General features: G+C 36.4%; 1 protein-coding gene across 2 annotated transcripts; it reads left to right on the forward strand.

Annotated features, from left to right (window-relative positions):
- Positions 1-919: 919 nt before the first annotated feature.
- Positions 920-19,006, forward strand: LOC149727681 (uncharacterized). 2 transcript variants are annotated; one of them, XM_089888571.1, is made up of 36 exons: positions 920-1,054; positions 1,530-1,670; positions 2,134-2,225; positions 2,482-2,623; positions 2,987-3,155; positions 3,522-3,647; positions 4,088-4,237; positions 4,435-4,568; positions 4,942-5,076; positions 5,773-5,915; positions 6,210-6,312; positions 6,825-7,032; positions 7,410-7,674; positions 8,014-8,191; positions 8,519-8,656; positions 8,983-9,231; positions 9,587-9,749; positions 10,246-10,433; positions 10,791-10,991; positions 11,149-11,277; positions 11,762-11,886; positions 12,217-12,337; positions 12,642-12,917; positions 13,137-13,388; positions 13,793-13,993; positions 14,420-14,643; positions 15,055-15,271; positions 15,863-16,012; positions 16,279-16,463; positions 16,690-16,828; positions 17,046-17,371; positions 17,621-17,744; positions 17,965-18,216; positions 18,477-18,548; positions 18,724-18,784; positions 18,841-19,006. In XM_089888571.1, exons 1-36 carry the CDS (start codon positions 991-993, stop codon positions 18,935-18,937), a joined length of 5,940 nt encoding a protein of 1,979 aa, XP_089744697.1. In that variant the 5' UTR covers positions 920-990; the 3' UTR covers positions 18,938-19,006. The 2 variants fall into 2 exon arrangements, with proteins under 2 accessions (XP_089744697.1, XP_089744698.1); XM_089888572.1 differs by having other exon boundaries at positions 17,621-17,735.
- Positions 19,007-19,103: the final 97 nt, after the last annotated feature.

Consider the following 19,103-nt stretch of genomic DNA (forward strand, 5'->3'; position numbering starts at 1 on the left):
TTTGCAAGTTATTTCGCAAGCTATTTCGAAGTTAAATTTAACAAGGATAGTAGATGTCAATCATCGAAATTTGCAAATCTCTACAATCGGGGGTTAAGGGGGAAAAATGAACATTCTTAATAGCAAATACGTTGGTATATAACTGACCCTTTAAAATCAATTACTTAACATTATACGTGGCAATTATGATTATGACGTGATAATAATAACAATATACGGTCGGGGGTAGATTTGATGACGTAGGGACCTATGATAATAATGACGTCACAATTTTTTAAATTTTTCCTGCACGATAAGTTTCGAAATACAGAAGTTTTTTTCTTCTTCTTCTTTTTGCAAAATCTCTTTATTCCCGGCAATCCAAGCAGAGCCATATACATCCCCGGCAGCAACGTTATTCGGCCGATACGAAGTTGCTTGACTAGTTGTTCGCCCCAGGGCTTCATCGGAACACGTCGTCTCATCAGTTCTGTTTACTTGTAACGCGATAAAGAAGTACAGTGAGAATTGTAATTGTTACGACATATATGAATTGTTTATATATGGTTAGCTAATTTGCTGATTCTGGATTTGATCGAAAGATGAAATTTACTCTGAGAAAGTTTAAGTTAGACATTCCTTTATATCCGTAGTGAGATAATACACAGTGTCTTATTTTGATATTGAGCAAAAGTTTTATAACTGAGAGGTAATATAGCAATAAGCTTCCACCTACAATGAAAAGTGGTATTGAATAGTTTCGTACGAAACTCTGATTCTTTTTATGTGACCATATCTGACTCAATACATTGAGTACGCCACACCATGTCCAGCAGATAGTTGTCAGATTTTGTAATTTAACGTTACAGGCCAGACGAAAGGGGTCTAAATAGACAGCATACATACCCTTACGCATACATCAGTTAGAAATAGGGTCTGGTGGGTTTCTGTTTATATTACCCTACTATATTTTATTTTACAGTCGAATCAGGGTATTGCCCATGATCGACGATGACGTATGTTAAGATAAGTTTCATAATTTTGTGGCTGGTGACGTCATCATACGCTGTACAACGTAAGTGATGTTTCGGATAATTTGTTTCTGTGTAAAACAATTTGATTACACGTTACTTGATTAGTAGAAACAATAGAAGTCCCATGTCTATTATATACATGTCTTGTCTCACCATCATACAACTAAATACAGTTGTGTAAGTAAAACACTTCTTGCACAATTGTTTTTAGTCGTTTGAATAAATGTATACTATGAAGAATATGTCTAGTAAGGTGGGGGGAGATGGGACACCCTTTCATTCTGTTTTCTCGTCTTACTTTTAATTGTTTAGAACACCATCAGGATATTTAGGTATTATGTGCTAAAGACGTCCCATCGTCCCCATATAGTATTATATATTGAGTGGGATAAAGTCAACGTATATATAGCTGAATAAACAACTTGGCTGTTTATACTTTTTCGTCACCTCTTCACTTTGACAACTAACGCGATTGGTTTAATTGTCATTATTTCAAACTTGACTTCATTTGACCAGGAATATGTACGATGGAGAACGACGGAAGAACTTTCAGACACGGCGAGGTCATAGTTGAGCTGCGAAACGACGACTTGCTGTATAAATGTCTATGTACTGTAAACCCCCCGCTATTCACTGGCATCAATTGCAACGCTTCAGGTAAAGTTTTAATTGATTTTGTTTCCTGACTAGTTATAACTTTAAACTATCATACACATGATCATATTTACGTCTATAAACTTTAAGTGAACAATGTTTAGAATATATAGGTTAAACATGAATAAGTATCTTTGCAAGACGGGACAAGCACGGTCGTTATACCACAGATGACTTAATCTAAACAGAATAGAAACAGGCCACCGCGAGTTCTTCAGTGTCCCTTTGTTCAAAACCGTGTTGTCTTTGGTAACTTTTTTCGTTTCTTAAATACTGGAACAAGCTTTGGAATTGTTTCTTACCTAAATACCAAAATGTGTCCTGTGACACCACGTAGAATAGGTTTTTGAAGAGTCACTAAACTCTTGCTTTAAACACCTTAAGTTCGCGGTTAGTACTAATTCCCTTTTCGAATTATCTATAAATTTGTCTTTTTAAAAAAATTAACCCTTAATTTGATTGACAGCTGAGGATGCCCACGTTTACGTTGCTGATAACAATAAGTTGGTGAAAATAGCGATCGGAGATGTCTACGGGTTCAAAAAGAATTTTATAAGGGTGAGGGTACTTTTAGTGGCTACTATGTTTGTTGGTTCTGTTTGTTGTTGCTGTGTTTGAACTAATGTGTTTGTTATTTGCATCTTTGTTTATTTCTTGCGTTTGCTACTTGATCCTTTTAGCGCGTTTATCGTGTATGTTTGTTGTGCACTGTGACGACTTTTTAACAACTTGGTTGAGAGTAGAAAGTTTTTTTTGTGATAAAACCGAAAATTAAATGTCTGTTTTTTAATCTAGTTTGCCAATTATTTTTTAGGACCTCCCGGGCCAGGCGGTGGCGCTGGATATGAACATCAACAAAAATTTAATTTACTGGTCTGACGTCAGTCATACTGGACGGGGGATTTACCGGGCCGGGCTTTCCGATGGCAGTCGTATAACTAGAATAATATCTGAAGGTAATTAAATGTTCTGTGTGGTTTGCGTTGCGCTGTAATGCATACGATTGAAACCATTTTTATTGGGTTCGAACGAGCGCCGTCGCGAAGTTCCTATGTTCAGGGGTTTGGATTCGAGGCTCGTTAATGCTATCATTGTGTGTGTGTATATGTTCTTCGGCAAGGCACTACACGAAAGAATCCCAAACAACATCACCCCCAAAGCTACATCTGGTATCCTATAAGCGGGCGTGAGGTGCAGTACGGGTTCGTGTATTTGCGAAAACCTGCAGGGAGTAATAATAAAATATAGTGGTCAGAGATAATTTAGGATACGTCTAAATTTAATTATTTTGTTTAATTTAATCCCAATTTACTTTCAAGACATTTATGAGCCCAATGGAATTGCCGTTGATTGGTTGGCCAACAATATTTATTGGACCGATGCTCAACTTGGCGCCATTTTTGTTGCCAAGGACAATGGGAGAGACAGAGTTCGTCTGATTGGTGGATTAGCTGAACCACGTGGGCTCGTCGTTTTGCCGCGCAATGGGTAAGGTCCAATTGCTGAACTTTATTTTGAATTTGACTTTTTAAATAGGTTGCTGGTATTAGGTTATAAAAACGTGCACCAAGGCAAAACTTATCTTAAAACATGAAAAATTTATCTTAAAACATGACAAGTTAAAACTGAACTTATTTATAAAACCTATAATTAAAAAGACCAATATATTCTATATACAATATAGAATAGAAAGAAAGTTTTTGGCCATTTACCAAAAAATTATCTACCCACAAAATTACATACTTCGTAATTCATAAGCTGGCACGAAGTGTATGAAACTTGTCCTTTCACAAACGTGAGGATAAAGCAAGTTACATTCGTTTATTCATCTAAATATTTGATCTTGTGTCGCAGCCTCATGTTTTGGACGGACCAGTCATCTGGAACAATTGAGCGATCACGAATGGATGGATCGGATCATCAAGTCTTAGTAACCAATCTACAATGGCCCAATGAACTTACAGTAGATTATAATAGCAGGTGAGAGCTTTACTGTAATCAGTTTTGTGTATTAGAGAGTGGACCAGGAATAACATAGGACTTGGTATGACTTATAGCAGCTAGTCCCACAGTGCTTCTGTTCTGATCTCACAAGTCACAGAGCCTTATATTTACTTACTTACACATTCCCCATGCCTCCTTTAGTTTCTAATAAATAATATACTGACTCAAACATACATGTTACGCATTCCTCTAACCCAGATGTGGATTTAAGGCTCCTCACTCCCACAAGAAGTGAAACAAATCTTTCTAAAAAACAGTCACTTACAAAGTTACGTTTGTGGTGATTTGTAAGCCGGCACGAAGTGTATGAAGCAGAACACTCATGTTGTAACGACTACCGTTGGCCTGCTACGCGAGAATAAAGCAAGTTACATTCCTTCATTTACAGCATTATTAATGGGACATTTTGTTCACAGGAGAGTTTTCTGGATTGATGGGAAAACTCAGAAGATTGAAAGTTCGGATTTGGATGGAAATAACTTTAATGTGATCTACAGCTTTGGGATTGATTATGGAAATTCACCTGGATATGGATTAACTTACTTCAATAACAGACTTTACTTTAGGTAATTATTACAATATATTGAAGACTGAGAGGCATATGGATTAATATAAAGCCACTGTATATAGTCATCTGGGTGTTTAACCTTCCTTACCTAAACGAGTATATTCACTAGCACATATTTATTATTTTTGTTATTCTTTTGTAGTATAATAAATAAAGTTAAATTTACTATAATTTTCTCATGTCCTTTATTCTTAGTATTTGGGGACAAACATCATTGTTTTCCATCAATTCAAATGGTGGTGGAGACAAACGAAGGGTTGTGACATCACTAAGCACTCGTGCAATGGGAGTTGGTGTTGTGAATGAACAGTTACAACGTAACACCAGATGTAAGAAAAACTTTTAGTTGAAGGAATGTAATGTGTGAAGTAATGGGTCTGTTGGAAGCGCTGCCCTTTTTCTGTTGAAAAATCTATTCTATTTGTATCTACATTGGTTGAAACTGTAAGAATAAAAATCGAAATAAGTTAATAATGTTCATATAAGTATACAAATGATAGTACAATGTTATATAGATTGGCTTACTTTAATTTGGGAAAAAGAAGTAGCAGCTAAAAATATGTAAAGCAAAACTAGAAATGACCTTTCAATCACTATAAAAAGTATTTTCATTTAAAAAATTTCTAAATTTATGATACCATAATCCAACAGACAAATAAAGTTATTATTTTTATTATAAATTAATATATTTTAACCCAACAGATACAAACCCATGTTGGACAAACCTTAAAGGAGGTTGCAGCCATCTTTGTTTACCGACCTCGTACAGCACATACACATGTGCATGCCCATCAAACACAGGGTTGGTGCTTGCTAGAGATGCAACTAATTGTGTTGGTAAGTTATGTGTTATTTAACACTATTCTATGTGGGTGAGGTTTTATGATTTAGACTAGATTTCCCCCTTATATATGTTTTTACATCATGCCTTAACCACTGAGCAACAGTGCAGAACACCATACAATGCTACCTTCTGTTTGGCATTACCAAACGCCTTGGGCTTATATCAGTAATATTCACTTCCAACCACCTACATTGTGGTTGTCTCAGTTTAGAGAGTCTCGTTTTAATTATCTTCATATCATGAGTTTAATAATAACATGAAAGAATTGGTTCTTCACTAAAAACCCTTTTTTATTTTAATTTTAAACTTCATTTAATGATCATACAAATAATATCAAATTGTGTTCTTTCCTAAAGTTATTGTAACATGTAATCACCAACAACTAATATCATATATATATATATTGTTCAATCCAACTTGTATATTAAATCATCCCTTTCAACTTTTGTCTAAATACTGGCCCCTTAGACCTTTGCCATGGACTTTCGATTAAAAATAAAACCCCTTCCCATATTAAACAAATATCTTCACACATACATTAAGCTGAAAAATATACCCCCAAAAAATCAACTAGCTACAATGTTACACACATGGTAAGTTGTATGTCAGCACGAGGTGTATGAAACACAACACTCGTTGCATACCCTGCCTCCAAGTATAAATAAGTTACACTTATTCCACACCCTCAGTTCCCAACAACTTCATCCTCTCTACCTCCCTTGATGAGGGGACCATTATGTTGACCTCACTTGACCCCGGGTCACCCAGGACCCCCGTCGTACTCGCTCAAGCGCATCAACCATCAGCGGTTGATTATGACCCAATAGATCAGGTAGGTTGGCAGGTGTTTTTATAATTTTAAACAACACAAAATAAGTTTTTAATCTTAGCAGAATTCTCATGCTTTGTCACACGACTGTTTTTTTTTACTCCAGCGGTGATTTTTTAGAACCTGTTTTGTTCATAAAAATTTTAGCGGCACTTTTAGACCACATTTGTGCATCTCCATCCATTTACAAATTTTATGTTGGTATGGCCTTTTAAATACTGTCGTTTTATTACTAAATTCCCTACTTTGCCACGAAGCAAGGAATGCTTTAGAAATTACCTTTTGTTGTTATTTCAGATGGTATACTGGAGTGATGTTGGAATGAACGGGATTTATAGAAAACCTCTTAATGTTTCAGCCCCGGAACTTTTTTTACAGGATGGTATTGGAACGGTGGATGGTGCGTTTATATTATTTCTATATTTTATTTGTTTGTGGCACGAATTTTTGGTCCAAGAATTAATAACATTTGGTTTTGGTTAAAACTACACATCGGTGAAATTATTGTTAAAAATAACCAAAGACTATTTGGCATCATTTAAGAAGAAAGCTCTTGTAGAAAAATGAATTTAATGCTGGCTGAAAAACTTTAGGTTTTATGTAACTGTTTATGTGGTTTAAAAATCATAGTCATATACACAAACAAACCAAGTAATTCAGTGACCGACTAACTTCGGGTATAAACTAGCATTGGGAGGAACTAAGCTATCTAATCTTAATATTGAACAATCTTATAGCAGTTCTTCTAGATTAAAATAAAAACGTGTTTATCTGACGTTTCGTTTGTCATTCTGCAAGACTGTCATAGAAACATTGAAAATACACCATGTTTTATAGCAGATGGGATGCTGTAAGATGATTCACATCATGCCTGGTAGCAGAAGTAGCATAATATTAATGTTGAACTTTCAGGTATAGCAGTGGATTGGGAGAACCGCCATCTTTATTTCACCAACGTTGGTTGGAGTAACATGGGGTTTCCATACCAAGGAAGCACAACACGGGGAACTCCTTATCATAGGATCGAGATGGTTGGTTTGAGGGGAGGAAATAAAAGAAAAATACTGACATCAAGTGGTTTAGATCGGCCAAGGGATATCGTGATTGACACCAGCGCTGGGTGGGTGGTTATGTTGTATGAACAAACGTGATTTACCCTCGCATAGCGGGGTGTCTTTCTCATACACACTAGTACAACATTCGTTACTTTGTTGGTGCAAAATGTCTTGCCATATATGCCAATAATACAAAACATCAAACCCAGTATCCTTCAGGTACATTGTGGGCGTCAAACAATAAGCCAGTCCTGCCCAAGTCTAAATATTGTCCTAAAACTAATTTCTTAGAATATTCTTCCGATGTTTCAAATCTTGCAAAACAGAAATTTTGAAATTGTTTTATAGTACAAAACAAAAGTAATATGTTACATTTATTATAACCAACTACTATATACCGATACTTCATGTGAATGTTCACTTCAAAATTAATTCACTACAGGATGCTGATAGTATCAGATTGGGGAAACTCCCCCAAAGTAGTTCAGTTTGACTTGGATGGGCAGAACCCTCAGGAGTTGACAGTAAATGTCGAGAATCCTAACGGGCTTGCGCTTCATAACGGAACTCTTTACATAACTGACTCTCACTACACGAGTGGACATGTTCGTGCAAACGGAACCATTGTTTATCATAGACAACCAACAATCATGCGTTATGACACAATAAGGAAAACCTCAACCGAACTTACTGACATAACAATGGAGGTTTGTGATGTCATACCCTTTTTTTTACATTAAATGATTGAATAAGTGTATCTTGTTTATCTTTACATGGCAGGCCAGGACAGTCGTTATAAAAAAGGGTGTCTGTTTCACACACTTGTGCCCGCTTAAAATTATCACATGTGTAACATTGTGATTAGTTAAATGTATGTATCAGCTAAATAAATTCAACTTATTTCTCTTCATGCGGCGAGCAACGATAATCATTATAACCCATTTGTTCTATTTTTAGTGGTTCATACTCATAGTACCCGTAATAGCGCGTATGTAACATTGTAAATGATCATATAACTCAGATATTTTATATTATTTCTATTTTAGGTTCCTTTTGGTCTCACCTACCACCAGGGGTCTCTCTTCTTCGCAGATTGGGGGCTTGGGGGAATTTATGAAGTGAACATGGGGTTAAGTGGGTCGGGGGAAAGGGGAGCTCCCTTTGTTGTTGGGGTGAAAAAACCCACAGGGGTGAAGTTTGCAACAAACATTGTTCAGCGAAGCAGTAAGTTGTGATGTTTGGTTCGTTCGTTGTGAGTTGTCTTCTTTGTTTCACTTATCGTATTCAAGTATATGCGAGAATGTTTAGAGTTCTCTAAATTTTTTCAAAGGTATTTAAATCTTTAGTGAAAAAAGTGTGAAAGAGATTTTAGATTAATTAAAGCCCTGGCAGCAACAGCATATATATAATTTCCTTAAAAAAATTTTCATTATTTTCTATTGACCATGTCTTGTGTGCCCACTCTGTCCTACATACCAGGATTACCACAAACCTTTACTTGCATACAATAAAGTAAGAGTTACTCATCTCATTAATCTCTTACATTACCAGGAATGACACAGAATGTTTGTTCTCCCCAACGCACACAATGTAGTGATGTATGTGTTCCTGTGGATGGTGGTTATAGTTCATGTTTATGCCCCGATGTTAATGCTTCAGTGCTTTCAGAAAACTTATGGAACTGTGTGGGTGAGTAAGTAGTTGACCTGGGGTAACCTCTGTAAACTGGGGTAACAACAACTATGTAAAGTGTAATAAGAACTATGACCTGGCTGTGCTGCTTTGGAATCCTTTCCGTTCGTTTTGTTGGTTAGTTTTTTCTCTTCATTTTTTAATTTATGCACTTTCTGGTTGAAAATATAAATAAAATCATGAATGTTTTTAATCCATTATCGCTTCAACCGTCTATGTATATATGAAAGTTTCAGCAGCAGAACTTAAAAAACATCATTCTATCCTAAAAATAATATTCTCTTATCTTCTAAACATATCTTTCTTTATTCCTCTTTCTCCAGAACCGGATCAATTCCTCCTCATCGCTGATGGAAGTCGGATCATCCTGAAGAGCATCCAACCTCCTGATCATTATCATTACCCCGTCATACGAACTTTTGATGAACTTTCTAACATCGTGGCCGTGACCTTTGACCCCGTGTCAAAGTTTGTGTATTGGGCAGATAACGGTCGACAACGAATTTCAAGGAAAAGTATTTCCGGTGTGAATGCTGCCTCAAGTATTATAGAAGTGGTACATTCAAATATAGGTAGGAAGAGTTTATGTATAATGCTTGTAATACAAGTCTGTGATGTGGTCAAATCCAGCATCCCTAGTTTATAACCCTGGAGTGAGTTTAAACCTAGAATCCCTGGTTCTTCAACCTAATCCTGGATTTGAACCAAGGATCCCTGATCTAAAACTCTGGGTTGGGTTTGGACATTTCTAGTTCAATAACCATATCATGTATTCTTTTCTACCAACCGCAGCCCGGATTTCCTAGGTTTCCTTGGTTTTTCAATCCTAGCCTGGATTTGAACTGAATATCTCTCGTTTCCCACTTAATAGATATGATTCCAGTATTCATTGTTTTACTGTAAAGCTGTTCTTGTATACAATCTTAGGGCAAGTGGAAGGAATGGCAATAGATCCCGACAATCGCTTGTTGTATTGGACCGACAGAATGTTGGGCAGCATAGAAATGTTATACTTGGATGGTATGATCCACACTGTGGTGTTGTTGGGGCTCGAGAATCCGAGGTCCATTGTATTGAACCCAGGCATGGGGTGAGTATTCCAATGTTTCTTTTTCAGTATTTTTTATCTTTTCAAATGTCTATGACCACTTGGTTGGAGCAATTGCTGTTAAGTGTTTTGCCTAGAGGAGGTTATATTGTGGGCGTATGTGTCCTTGCGCAAAACACTTAACGACAATTGCTCCAACCCAGTGGTCACTAATGAGCTGTCCAAACTATCAGCCATACATAAAAAGAATGAAAAATGTCTAAAAATATGATCACCCACAGAGTAACATACATGGTAACTCGTAAGCTGGCATGAGGTGGTAAACCCGTGTAATAACGACTGTTGTGTTTCGGCCACACGAGGATTAAATTAAGTTACCTTCATTCATATATTATTTTAACACTTTCTGTTATATTCCCTGGCAGACAAAACGTTCGAGATAAGAAATACACTAAGCTTTTAGACCAGATAAGCAGCAGCTAATTACATTATGCCTGGTATCAGAGGTAACAGGACATTATATTATTTTTATGTTCAGCATAATGTACTGGACAGAGGGTGGGAATCAACCACAAGTTTTATCGTCACGCATGAATGGACAGGATAGTAGAGTGATGTTGAGCGAGGGGTTAACGTGGCCCAACGGTCTTTCCTTCGATCCAACATCTGGGGTGGTTTATGTTGCGGATGGTGGAAGGCTGATAGTGAGGTCGGTTCCTGATGAAGGTGGGTTTGTAGTGACTTGTAACTGAGGTTTTCAACAAGGAAATAAATAAATAAAAACAATACGAGTGATTAAAGAAATAGAATGTTAGACGTAAAGGAATGAAACAAAATGAATGAATGAATAAAATTGCGGAAGTGAAAAAATAATAAAATAAAGGAAAATGTATAAACGGTGCTTTTTTCATTCTCAACGGTTAAACTTATAATGTTACAACACCGGTTCTCTTTTTTTATACTTTGTATGACAAATTGAACAGCTTTTAAATCTTGTTGGTGTTTTTTCGCATTTGAAAACTTAAGGTTCCTTCCAAAACTTACAGCAAATTTTATGATTTCGTATACTTTTCATCAACACAGGACAAATAGTGATGAAAAGGTTTAATTTAAATGGAACCGCTGGTCATGTATTTGGACTTGGAAAACTTGAAGACTCATTGTATTTCACGGATTGGAAAAACCACACATTAATGTCACTTGATGATCGTAGAACTAATGTTGTTATCACTGACTTAATACGACCGACCCATATCCATGTGCAACCAACTTATTCTATCAGAGGTATTGAATTTGTTATTTTGTTACTTTTGAATAAAAACTTCAATATCCACCAATTAAAATAAAACAAACCTGGTTAGAGTACATTGATAACTGACTAAATAAAAAAAATTTGAAATTCTAACAGGACATTATAATCACTCTATATAATTCTTCCCAGGTTCCACTGGAAGATGTTCCTCCCGTCTCCCACGTTGCAGTCACATCTGCATCCCGGATCAATCCTCGTCAGTTTGTTTGTGTCCCGTTGGAAAAGTCCTCGCTCCAGATATGCACTCATGCGTGACTGGTAATATGCATGCTTATGATGTCATAATGGCCTACTATAGTTCATGTTATAATGATAGTTGTTATAAATTTAAATTTAATTATGGAAGTATTTGTATTTAGTTTAGCCAGCATAACTGTTTACTAATGAATTGCCACATTTATATATAGGGCATCATAACAACTAATGTTTTCAGTTTTATTCTGTTTTCCTATCATTTATAACCAGTCAATGTGCTACCTTTTACCAACTCATTTTCAACAACACATTTCAACGCCAAGTATCCGGTACAAACTTTTGAAATATTATCCAATGTTTGTCTGCTATATGTAGCGACTACGCTTTTTTCTTTCAATTAAAAGTAATATGTGTTAAACTGAAAAGTGTTTTATCACCTTTTGTTTTGTCGCTTTGTCCTCTTTTTCGACGGGATAAAATATATTATTATTTCATTATTATAAGTTTGTTTCAAACACTTTTAATTAAATTAAATATCAATCAACAGAGGAGGAATTATTCCTCATGACCAGCACAACTGCACCAGCAACAACAACAACAACAATAATCAACGAAACAACAACAACAACACCACCATGGGCAGATTTAATAACAGCACCAGCTGCTACTGTTGTAAGAATATTTGGGGAACTATATTTAATATGTATTAATTAGAAATGAGTAATAGAAATTAATAATTGACAAATGGCACTAATCTAAAATACCTTCCTTTGCTATGTTCATCAATGCTTTATTTAGAATTCCCTTCTATTCTCTAACTTTTCCCAATATACATTTAATATTTATTACATGTGAAAAAACTAAATGTTCTATGTCGTGTATTTTTTGTGTTGGGATAATTGACCAAACCTGGCCTAAATCTTAGGTTCTCAGGGACCTCACCCATGTATACAATAGAATAGGTTTATTATTACCAGATAATAAACTCACTCCCTCCCCCAGCCCACCACCACGGAACCCCTCATTCCAATCATCAACTTCCACCAGGATACCACGGTTGCCATGGTGAATGAGACGACCACCGTTGCCATGACAACCATTGTTACAACACAAGCACAAACAAGTTCGTGTCTAAAATAATTTTAATATACGTTTCAAGGCCAAATGCTACCATTGTTGGCCTATGTGTCCTTGGGCAAAGTATTTAGTGGCAATTGCTCCAACCCAGTTTTCACTAATGGGTTTTTTAAATCGTCAGCCATACTTTAAAAAAAATCCAACTAAAAAATCACCTAGGTTCACATGCGGTAACTCGTAATTGGGCACATGGTGTATGGAACAGAACATTTGTGATACCAACTTTCATTGCCCTGCCATGTAGGAGTAAAACAAGTTGCAATCATTCATTCATGATGTTGTAAATACAGCAATGCCGCCACCCCCGAGGTTTCTAAACTGCAACGAAAGCGCAACTTACCCGTTCCCCCTGCCAGAGGGTGCTTCTTACATCACAATCTTACCTTCTATGATATCACTGGAGGCGAGGGACGGGATTGGTCGAAGACTCAACATAACGATGGTGGATTTGACCAATCGGGTCGTAAGTTCAATTCGGTTTATGACATCACAATATATGGTTGTGTTGCGAGCAGAAGACAAATATAACCGAACAGTTGAATGTGAGGTCAACATTAGAGTAACAGGTTTGTTTTAAGTGAATTTTAATATAAAGTCTGTAATATTTCTTACTTCTTCTATGGGAATAAATGTTTTATCAAAAATTTTTGAAAACTTTTGTGTATTATATTTTATTTGTTTTTGTCTGTTCTGTTTGTCTATTATTTTTGTGTCTATTCTATTTTACTTTTTTTTTCTGTTATATTTTAAATGTTTCATCAGTAAACAAACATAATCTCCACCAGACACGACCAAACCCACCATAACCACCCCATGTCCCGATGACATCATGGTTGAAATATATCCTGGCCAATCACGGACCTTCGTTCCTTGGACACGCCCCCAATTTGTTGACAACTCCGGAAATGCCCCTTTTATATCATCCAATAGGGAGCCAGGATATTTTGGAAAAGGCATTCACAACGTAACGTACACTGCTATCGATGGATCCGATAATTCTGAATCTTGTTCGTTTTCTGTTGTTGTCAACGAAATAAGTAAGTTATTTCTTCTTCCTGTTTCCAGCTCGTTTATATTCTGCATGAGTAAGGTTTTTAGGGGGATAATGGCATTAGTTCTAGGTTTCATTGTGTGAAATGTTCTGACCTCACCTATATAAAAAGTTATAGGTTCCTCCTGTTTTGTTGTCTTTTTGGTATATTGATACTTAATAAAGTTGATAAATGTGTACATTTTATGTTTTATTTTTTGTTTGTTTTTTTAACTTTAGAAGACCCAATAACTGGTCTCACATGTGGTGTGCAAGCCATAAAACGTTGTTTAAAAAGAGTGGATTAAAACATGATTTGTTGTAAAACATTATTATCTGGTTACAAAATCACATTGGAACCAGTTACCTAATATATCCTCCACTACCACTTAACCCCTCCCAACCTTCCAGACCCCACATGCGGCTCCCCATTTATACCTCGTCATAGTCAGCTCACTTGCGCCACCAATATTGCTGGTATTCAAACTTGTCAGATTTCATGCATGAATGGCTATAGATTGACCTTAAGTGACCCCAAGATAATATGTCATTACAACCAACACACAAGGCTACAGGAATGGCTGCCTTACCTCGATCATAACGTTTGTAAACGTAAGTAATTGTGAAGATATCCATAGTCGTAGTGAGTGTTCATTTATCTGATACTTTTCTCAAGCAGTTTTTATTCATAGGATACTTTTAACGATTGTCGTTTAGTTGTAAATTTTCTTTTCTTTGTTGATTTAAATACCTTGTTCAATGCTACTGTGTATTCAGTACGAAAAGTTAAATTAAATTTATGTTAAATATATAATAAAGTTGTTCCAACTCTACTGGTGTGTTGCTGTTTTGGTGCAACTTTCATTTAATTGACACTCTTTCCCACAATTTTTATATCTATAGCGTGTTTAAACAACTGTTGTTTTGCTGTTGATTTCCTTCTTTTCATTCTTTAAAATTCGAAAAAGATAAATAAATATTATGTTTTTTTAACATCATGTTTACCCTTTTTGATGATCTTTTATCTTCTTTTCTTAGGTCCGGATGTTGGGAACATCAGGCAAGATGTTGGGGTCCAATATCCATCCCCGTGCCGAGCTTCAGCTGAGTTTTACGACTCACGGTCGAACGAACTCGCATCTTCACTCATGCGTTACAGAGGGTGTAGGAATTCTTCATTGAAGTTGGGATTATGTGAAGCAGCGCGAGATAAACTTTACATCCAGTGCATCCAGGAGGAAAAGTTGAATGTCACGGTTACTGTAAGTTCCTCTGATGTTACATGATTTGAATATGGTAACTTTACTAAATAACCACTAACCAGTAATGTCGTGGAACTTTTTAGATAAAGGTGCGCTTGGACAATTTAAAATGTTATGATGAATGCATTGACCAAAGACATAAAAATAGTTATATTTATAAGAGAGTAAAAGGAAGTGCCAAGGAGACCAGCAAAATAAGTTTAACAATTACTGCTTTAAACTGTGTTCCTTGTGTCGACGGGTTCAAGATACTAAATTGGTTGTAGCACCGTGAGTGTTGGGACAATGGGCCATATTTGTCTTAATCTCGATTCCATTGTGTGCCTTGTTGTATGGCCTCACCCGTATAGAATAGAGAGTGATTGTTTAAGTAACTTACCTTTAAGGTCAACCTACTTCCTTTTATTCTAGGTTGACCTTGCCAATGCTAGATTAGCAGGTTCAACAAGTGAGGCACGTCGTGTGATAAGGTCGGCATCAACCGATATAATTGACATGATAAGCCGAGGTGATGTCACAACTACCGGGTATGATGAGAGGGTTTACGCAGCTAGGATGGAATCGGTTACTTTGACGAATGAAAAGATAATCTGTGATGAAGGATATATAGAAGTGGAGGATGGTTGTGGTGGGTTGCTGTATATGGGGGTTTAGTGGGTCATTTTGGGGTAATGAGATTCCAACCTAAATATCAGATAACTCAAGAATACCAGGCTCGATAATCAATTTTGATACTGATACTGATATGCTTATGTGCTTAGGCAAGACACTCAATTGTGTTGCAGCACCACGGGTTTGGGGTAAAGGGCCAACTCTGACCTAAATATCAGGTCCAATGGCATGTTGTAAGACCTCAACCCCCGTAGAATAAAATGTTAAAGTGAAGTTAAACCTGACAACCATATAATATAAACCCCTTGAATTGGTTTGATTACTTAAAAGCAGGCACTGAGTAAAAAGTAGTTGCATACGATACAAATTCCAATCCCTCAGTATAACTTGTGTAAAAACTTTACCTGTACAGAATATAGTGGTGTGAAAACAGTTGTCTTGTACCTCATAAGTTTGCCTGAAAAGTCAAGATAAATAAGGGAAGAGAAATCTCTTTTGTAATAAAGTCTTAATTAATTCTGACTGGTTTGTTATTTAAAAACTGCATTTTTGTGATAATAACAATTTTAACAATAACATATTTTAAAGAGAAATTTTATATTTCCAGTGCAATGTCCAGCAGGGACGTATTGGAAGTTGAACAAATGTGAATTTTGTCCGATTCATTTTTATCAAAATCTCGCTGGTAAATCCTCATGTATCGAATGTTCACCAATCAAAGGAACTTATTTTTATGGAACCACAAGTGTACAATATTGTAAGTTATATTGACTTTGAAAACTTAGAACTTTTATCCATTATTTTAATATCATTGCTAGGAGTATATAATTAGACTGCACTATATACAGCTAAAATTTATATTTTTTTCATTAACTTAAAAGAGTTTTTGAATTCAGTAATCTGTTTTCAATGATATGCTATTAGAAGTTTATAAAATTCTTATAATATTTATTAATGTTTATGTGTCATGCATTTATATTAACTGTGGTTTCATTTTAAACTTTTTATATTATTTCTATTAAGGTGTGGTTATGGATAGAAATAGTAGTCCTGGGACTTCCCCTCTCCCGATAACAACCATCATAGGAGGGGCTGTGGGAGGATTCCTCCTTCTTCTTGCCATCATGATCGTTGTTTGTTTCTGGAGGAGAAGGAAAGCAAATAATAAGTTAAAGAGGGAGCAGGAGGTCAGGAAGAGACAAGCAGAGGTTTGTGATGTCATAATGCTAGGTTGAGTAATCATAATTTTGTTTTTAATGGATAAAAACTTTTTATTTAATGTATTTTGGGGTAGAATTTTTATATTAGATATACGGCTGACGGTTTAGAAAACTCATACTGTGCCACGGCGCCATTAACAGGTTTCTTAATATATAAATATGTGCCATGGTTTGATGTAAATATTAGTTAAGTTTGTTTGTTTGCATCGTGTAGGAAGCTAAAGCAAAGAAACAAATTGAAAGGAGAAAGAGAAATGGATCGACCAATCGGAGCAGGAGGTCTAGGAGGAGAGGATCAGGAGGAGAAATGAAGGAGCGAATCAGATCGCTCGATTCTGATAGGAGTGGAAACCGTAAGAATTTGTTTGAAGCTTCCTTGATGAACATAACTTATTTAATATTGTGTGGCAGGCAATGACAGTTTCACACACCTCGTGCATACTTATAACTTGCCAAACATGTAACTTTGTGGAAAATTTTTATTTTAGAGTTTTTCCTCTTTTTTTACAACCCAAGTAATCACTGGGTTGGAGCTCTCAGCATGCGTCTATTATTGTACCATTGTTACAGAACAATCCAGAAAATCATCTGAAAGGGGAAGCAGTAGGGGGGTCCCCACAGCTACCGTTCCTGCAGTACCTCGTGGGAAATCCCCTGGTGATGGGGAATCCCTATCGAGGTCTGAAATTGAAAGTGTGTCGAGTAAAGTTGATGCGTCCACTGTTGCGGAAAGTTCTGTGTTCACTGATGCAGAGACGACAGTTTCCACGGAGATGCCGCTCAAGAGCGCCCTTAAGAAGACCTCACGTGCGCCTCCGGTGGCTGAAAGTTACCTCGAAGATGATACTTCGACCGTTATGACATCATCAACGTTACAACCATCTGAGATTAAACAGGTGACACTGACAAACATATATTATACATATCTTTTCAAAAATCCAAATTAATTAAAACAACAAAGAGAGGAAAGTTGCGGAAAAACAACAGTCGAAAGTAAAACCTGAGAAAAGATTGACAGTCGTTAAAATCATTCTATGGGTAAAACTGTTTAAGTCAAAGTGTTACTGCTACACCTGCCTTTTTTAAAAGTTAACAGCAATATGATTCACAGTTTGTTTATTGTTACATCATAATGTTTAATTCAGTTGAAACAAAGACGATTGTCTCTCGATGATGTATTGGAAGGTTCTCACGTTAGGGGAAACCCCAACAGACGATCAATGAGCATGAAACGACCGACGATAACACCGAGATCGATCGGTATGCCAGGTACCTTGTTACGAATCAATAAAAGATGAAAATCCTCGAAAAATATTCACCCAAGTCACGTACTTGATAACTTTTGGGACTAGGTGAATGAAACAGAACATTCGTCTTATACCAACTGTTATTGCCCCACTCTACAAGGTTAAAAAAGTTACATATATTTACAATGTGACCAGAATATAATTACTCAAGTATTATTAACCAACCCCTATGTATTGTACAGCTCGCGTACCCAACGTACGTAGATCGAACAGTTTGGATCGAACCCCCAACCCCCGCATGCCCCGACTTAACCCCAATCAACGAATGATGATGCCTAGAAGTATGGGACCCATGGTTCAGTATCCCCAGCAAGGGGGAATACCCCACCGACCCCCAGGCCCAATGTACGGGGGTTTCGGACCCCGTCGAATGCCCCCACCTGGAGTAAGGTACCCACCCCATGTACCCCATCGATTTTCAACACTAAGACCAGGTAAACACAACATCAAATGTTTTAAATTCAATATTCAAATACAACACTTATTAAATTCAATGTTTTAAATACATATTTTAACAAATTTTATTTTATTTTTACAATATTTCTTTTTAATTTTTCATAATTCTAAATACCAGAAAAACTACATAGAATAATATCTTCAATGTTGTAGCTTTATTTAGACTATTTTTTTCAATAGAACCTGAGCAACTATTATCCTGTATTTAACCACTTAATTAACTATTCACCCCATGCAGGCAAACCAAGGTACCCTGGATATTGGAACGATGGATTTGCTTCCGATTCCGACTGGGATTCTGTATCTATGAGTGAGTTATAAGATCTCTATATTTTATATTGATACAAGATGCCATCCTACGGTTGAAAGTTTTTGATTTTTTTTATAATTTTTGTTTTTTGAAGGGGAGTTAGTCATTTCATTTTTTATTTTTGTTTGTGATGTCATAACAGCTATTGGTATTTGAACAATGCTGTGTTGAACAGGGAGTGAAAGCGACCGAATGCAACAGCCACGAATGATGCCACCAAGTGGTATGCGACCAAGGTAATGACATCATATACCAAATCTATGTTATAAATATTAATAATATTTCTATTTAGGTTCCGCATGGATGGCATGAGGAGCCAAATGCCCAATATGGGGGTTCCCCGTGTATACCCAGCTGCCCCACCCCCCTACTACACCCTGCAGCGTTAGAATATAGATATCATATATTTATGAATAGAAATAGTATTGAACAGATAAATAAACATCCGAATCAGTGTGTGTGTTGCATCACCGGTATTTACTATGTAATGTTATGACGTCACTGATAGTAGTTTGAATCACGTCACAGTGACGTCACCTCATAAAGAAATATGTC

This window comes from Ciona robusta, chromosome 11 (assembly GCF_009617815.1).
Source record: "Ciona robusta chromosome 11, ASM961781v2".
Taxonomy (NCBI): domain Eukaryota; kingdom Metazoa; phylum Chordata; class Ascidiacea; order Phlebobranchia; family Cionidae; genus Ciona; species Ciona robusta.

What these genes read in the sequence shown, in the direction of transcription:
- LOC149727681 (XM_089888571.1), top strand. Translation starts at nt 991, where the DNA reads ATGACGTATGTTAAGATAAGTTTCATAATTTTGTGGCTGGTGACGTCA. An exon ending in AAACATTGTTCAGCGAAGCA is followed by an intron (nt 8,192 to 8,518) that starts GTAAGTTGTGAT and finishes TTACATTACCAG; the next exon opens with GAATGACACAGAATGTTTGT. An exon ending in CAGCACCAGCTGCTACTGTT is followed by an intron (nt 11,887 to 12,216) that starts GTAAGAATATTT and finishes TCCCTCCCCCAG; the next exon opens with CCCACCACCACGGAACCCCT.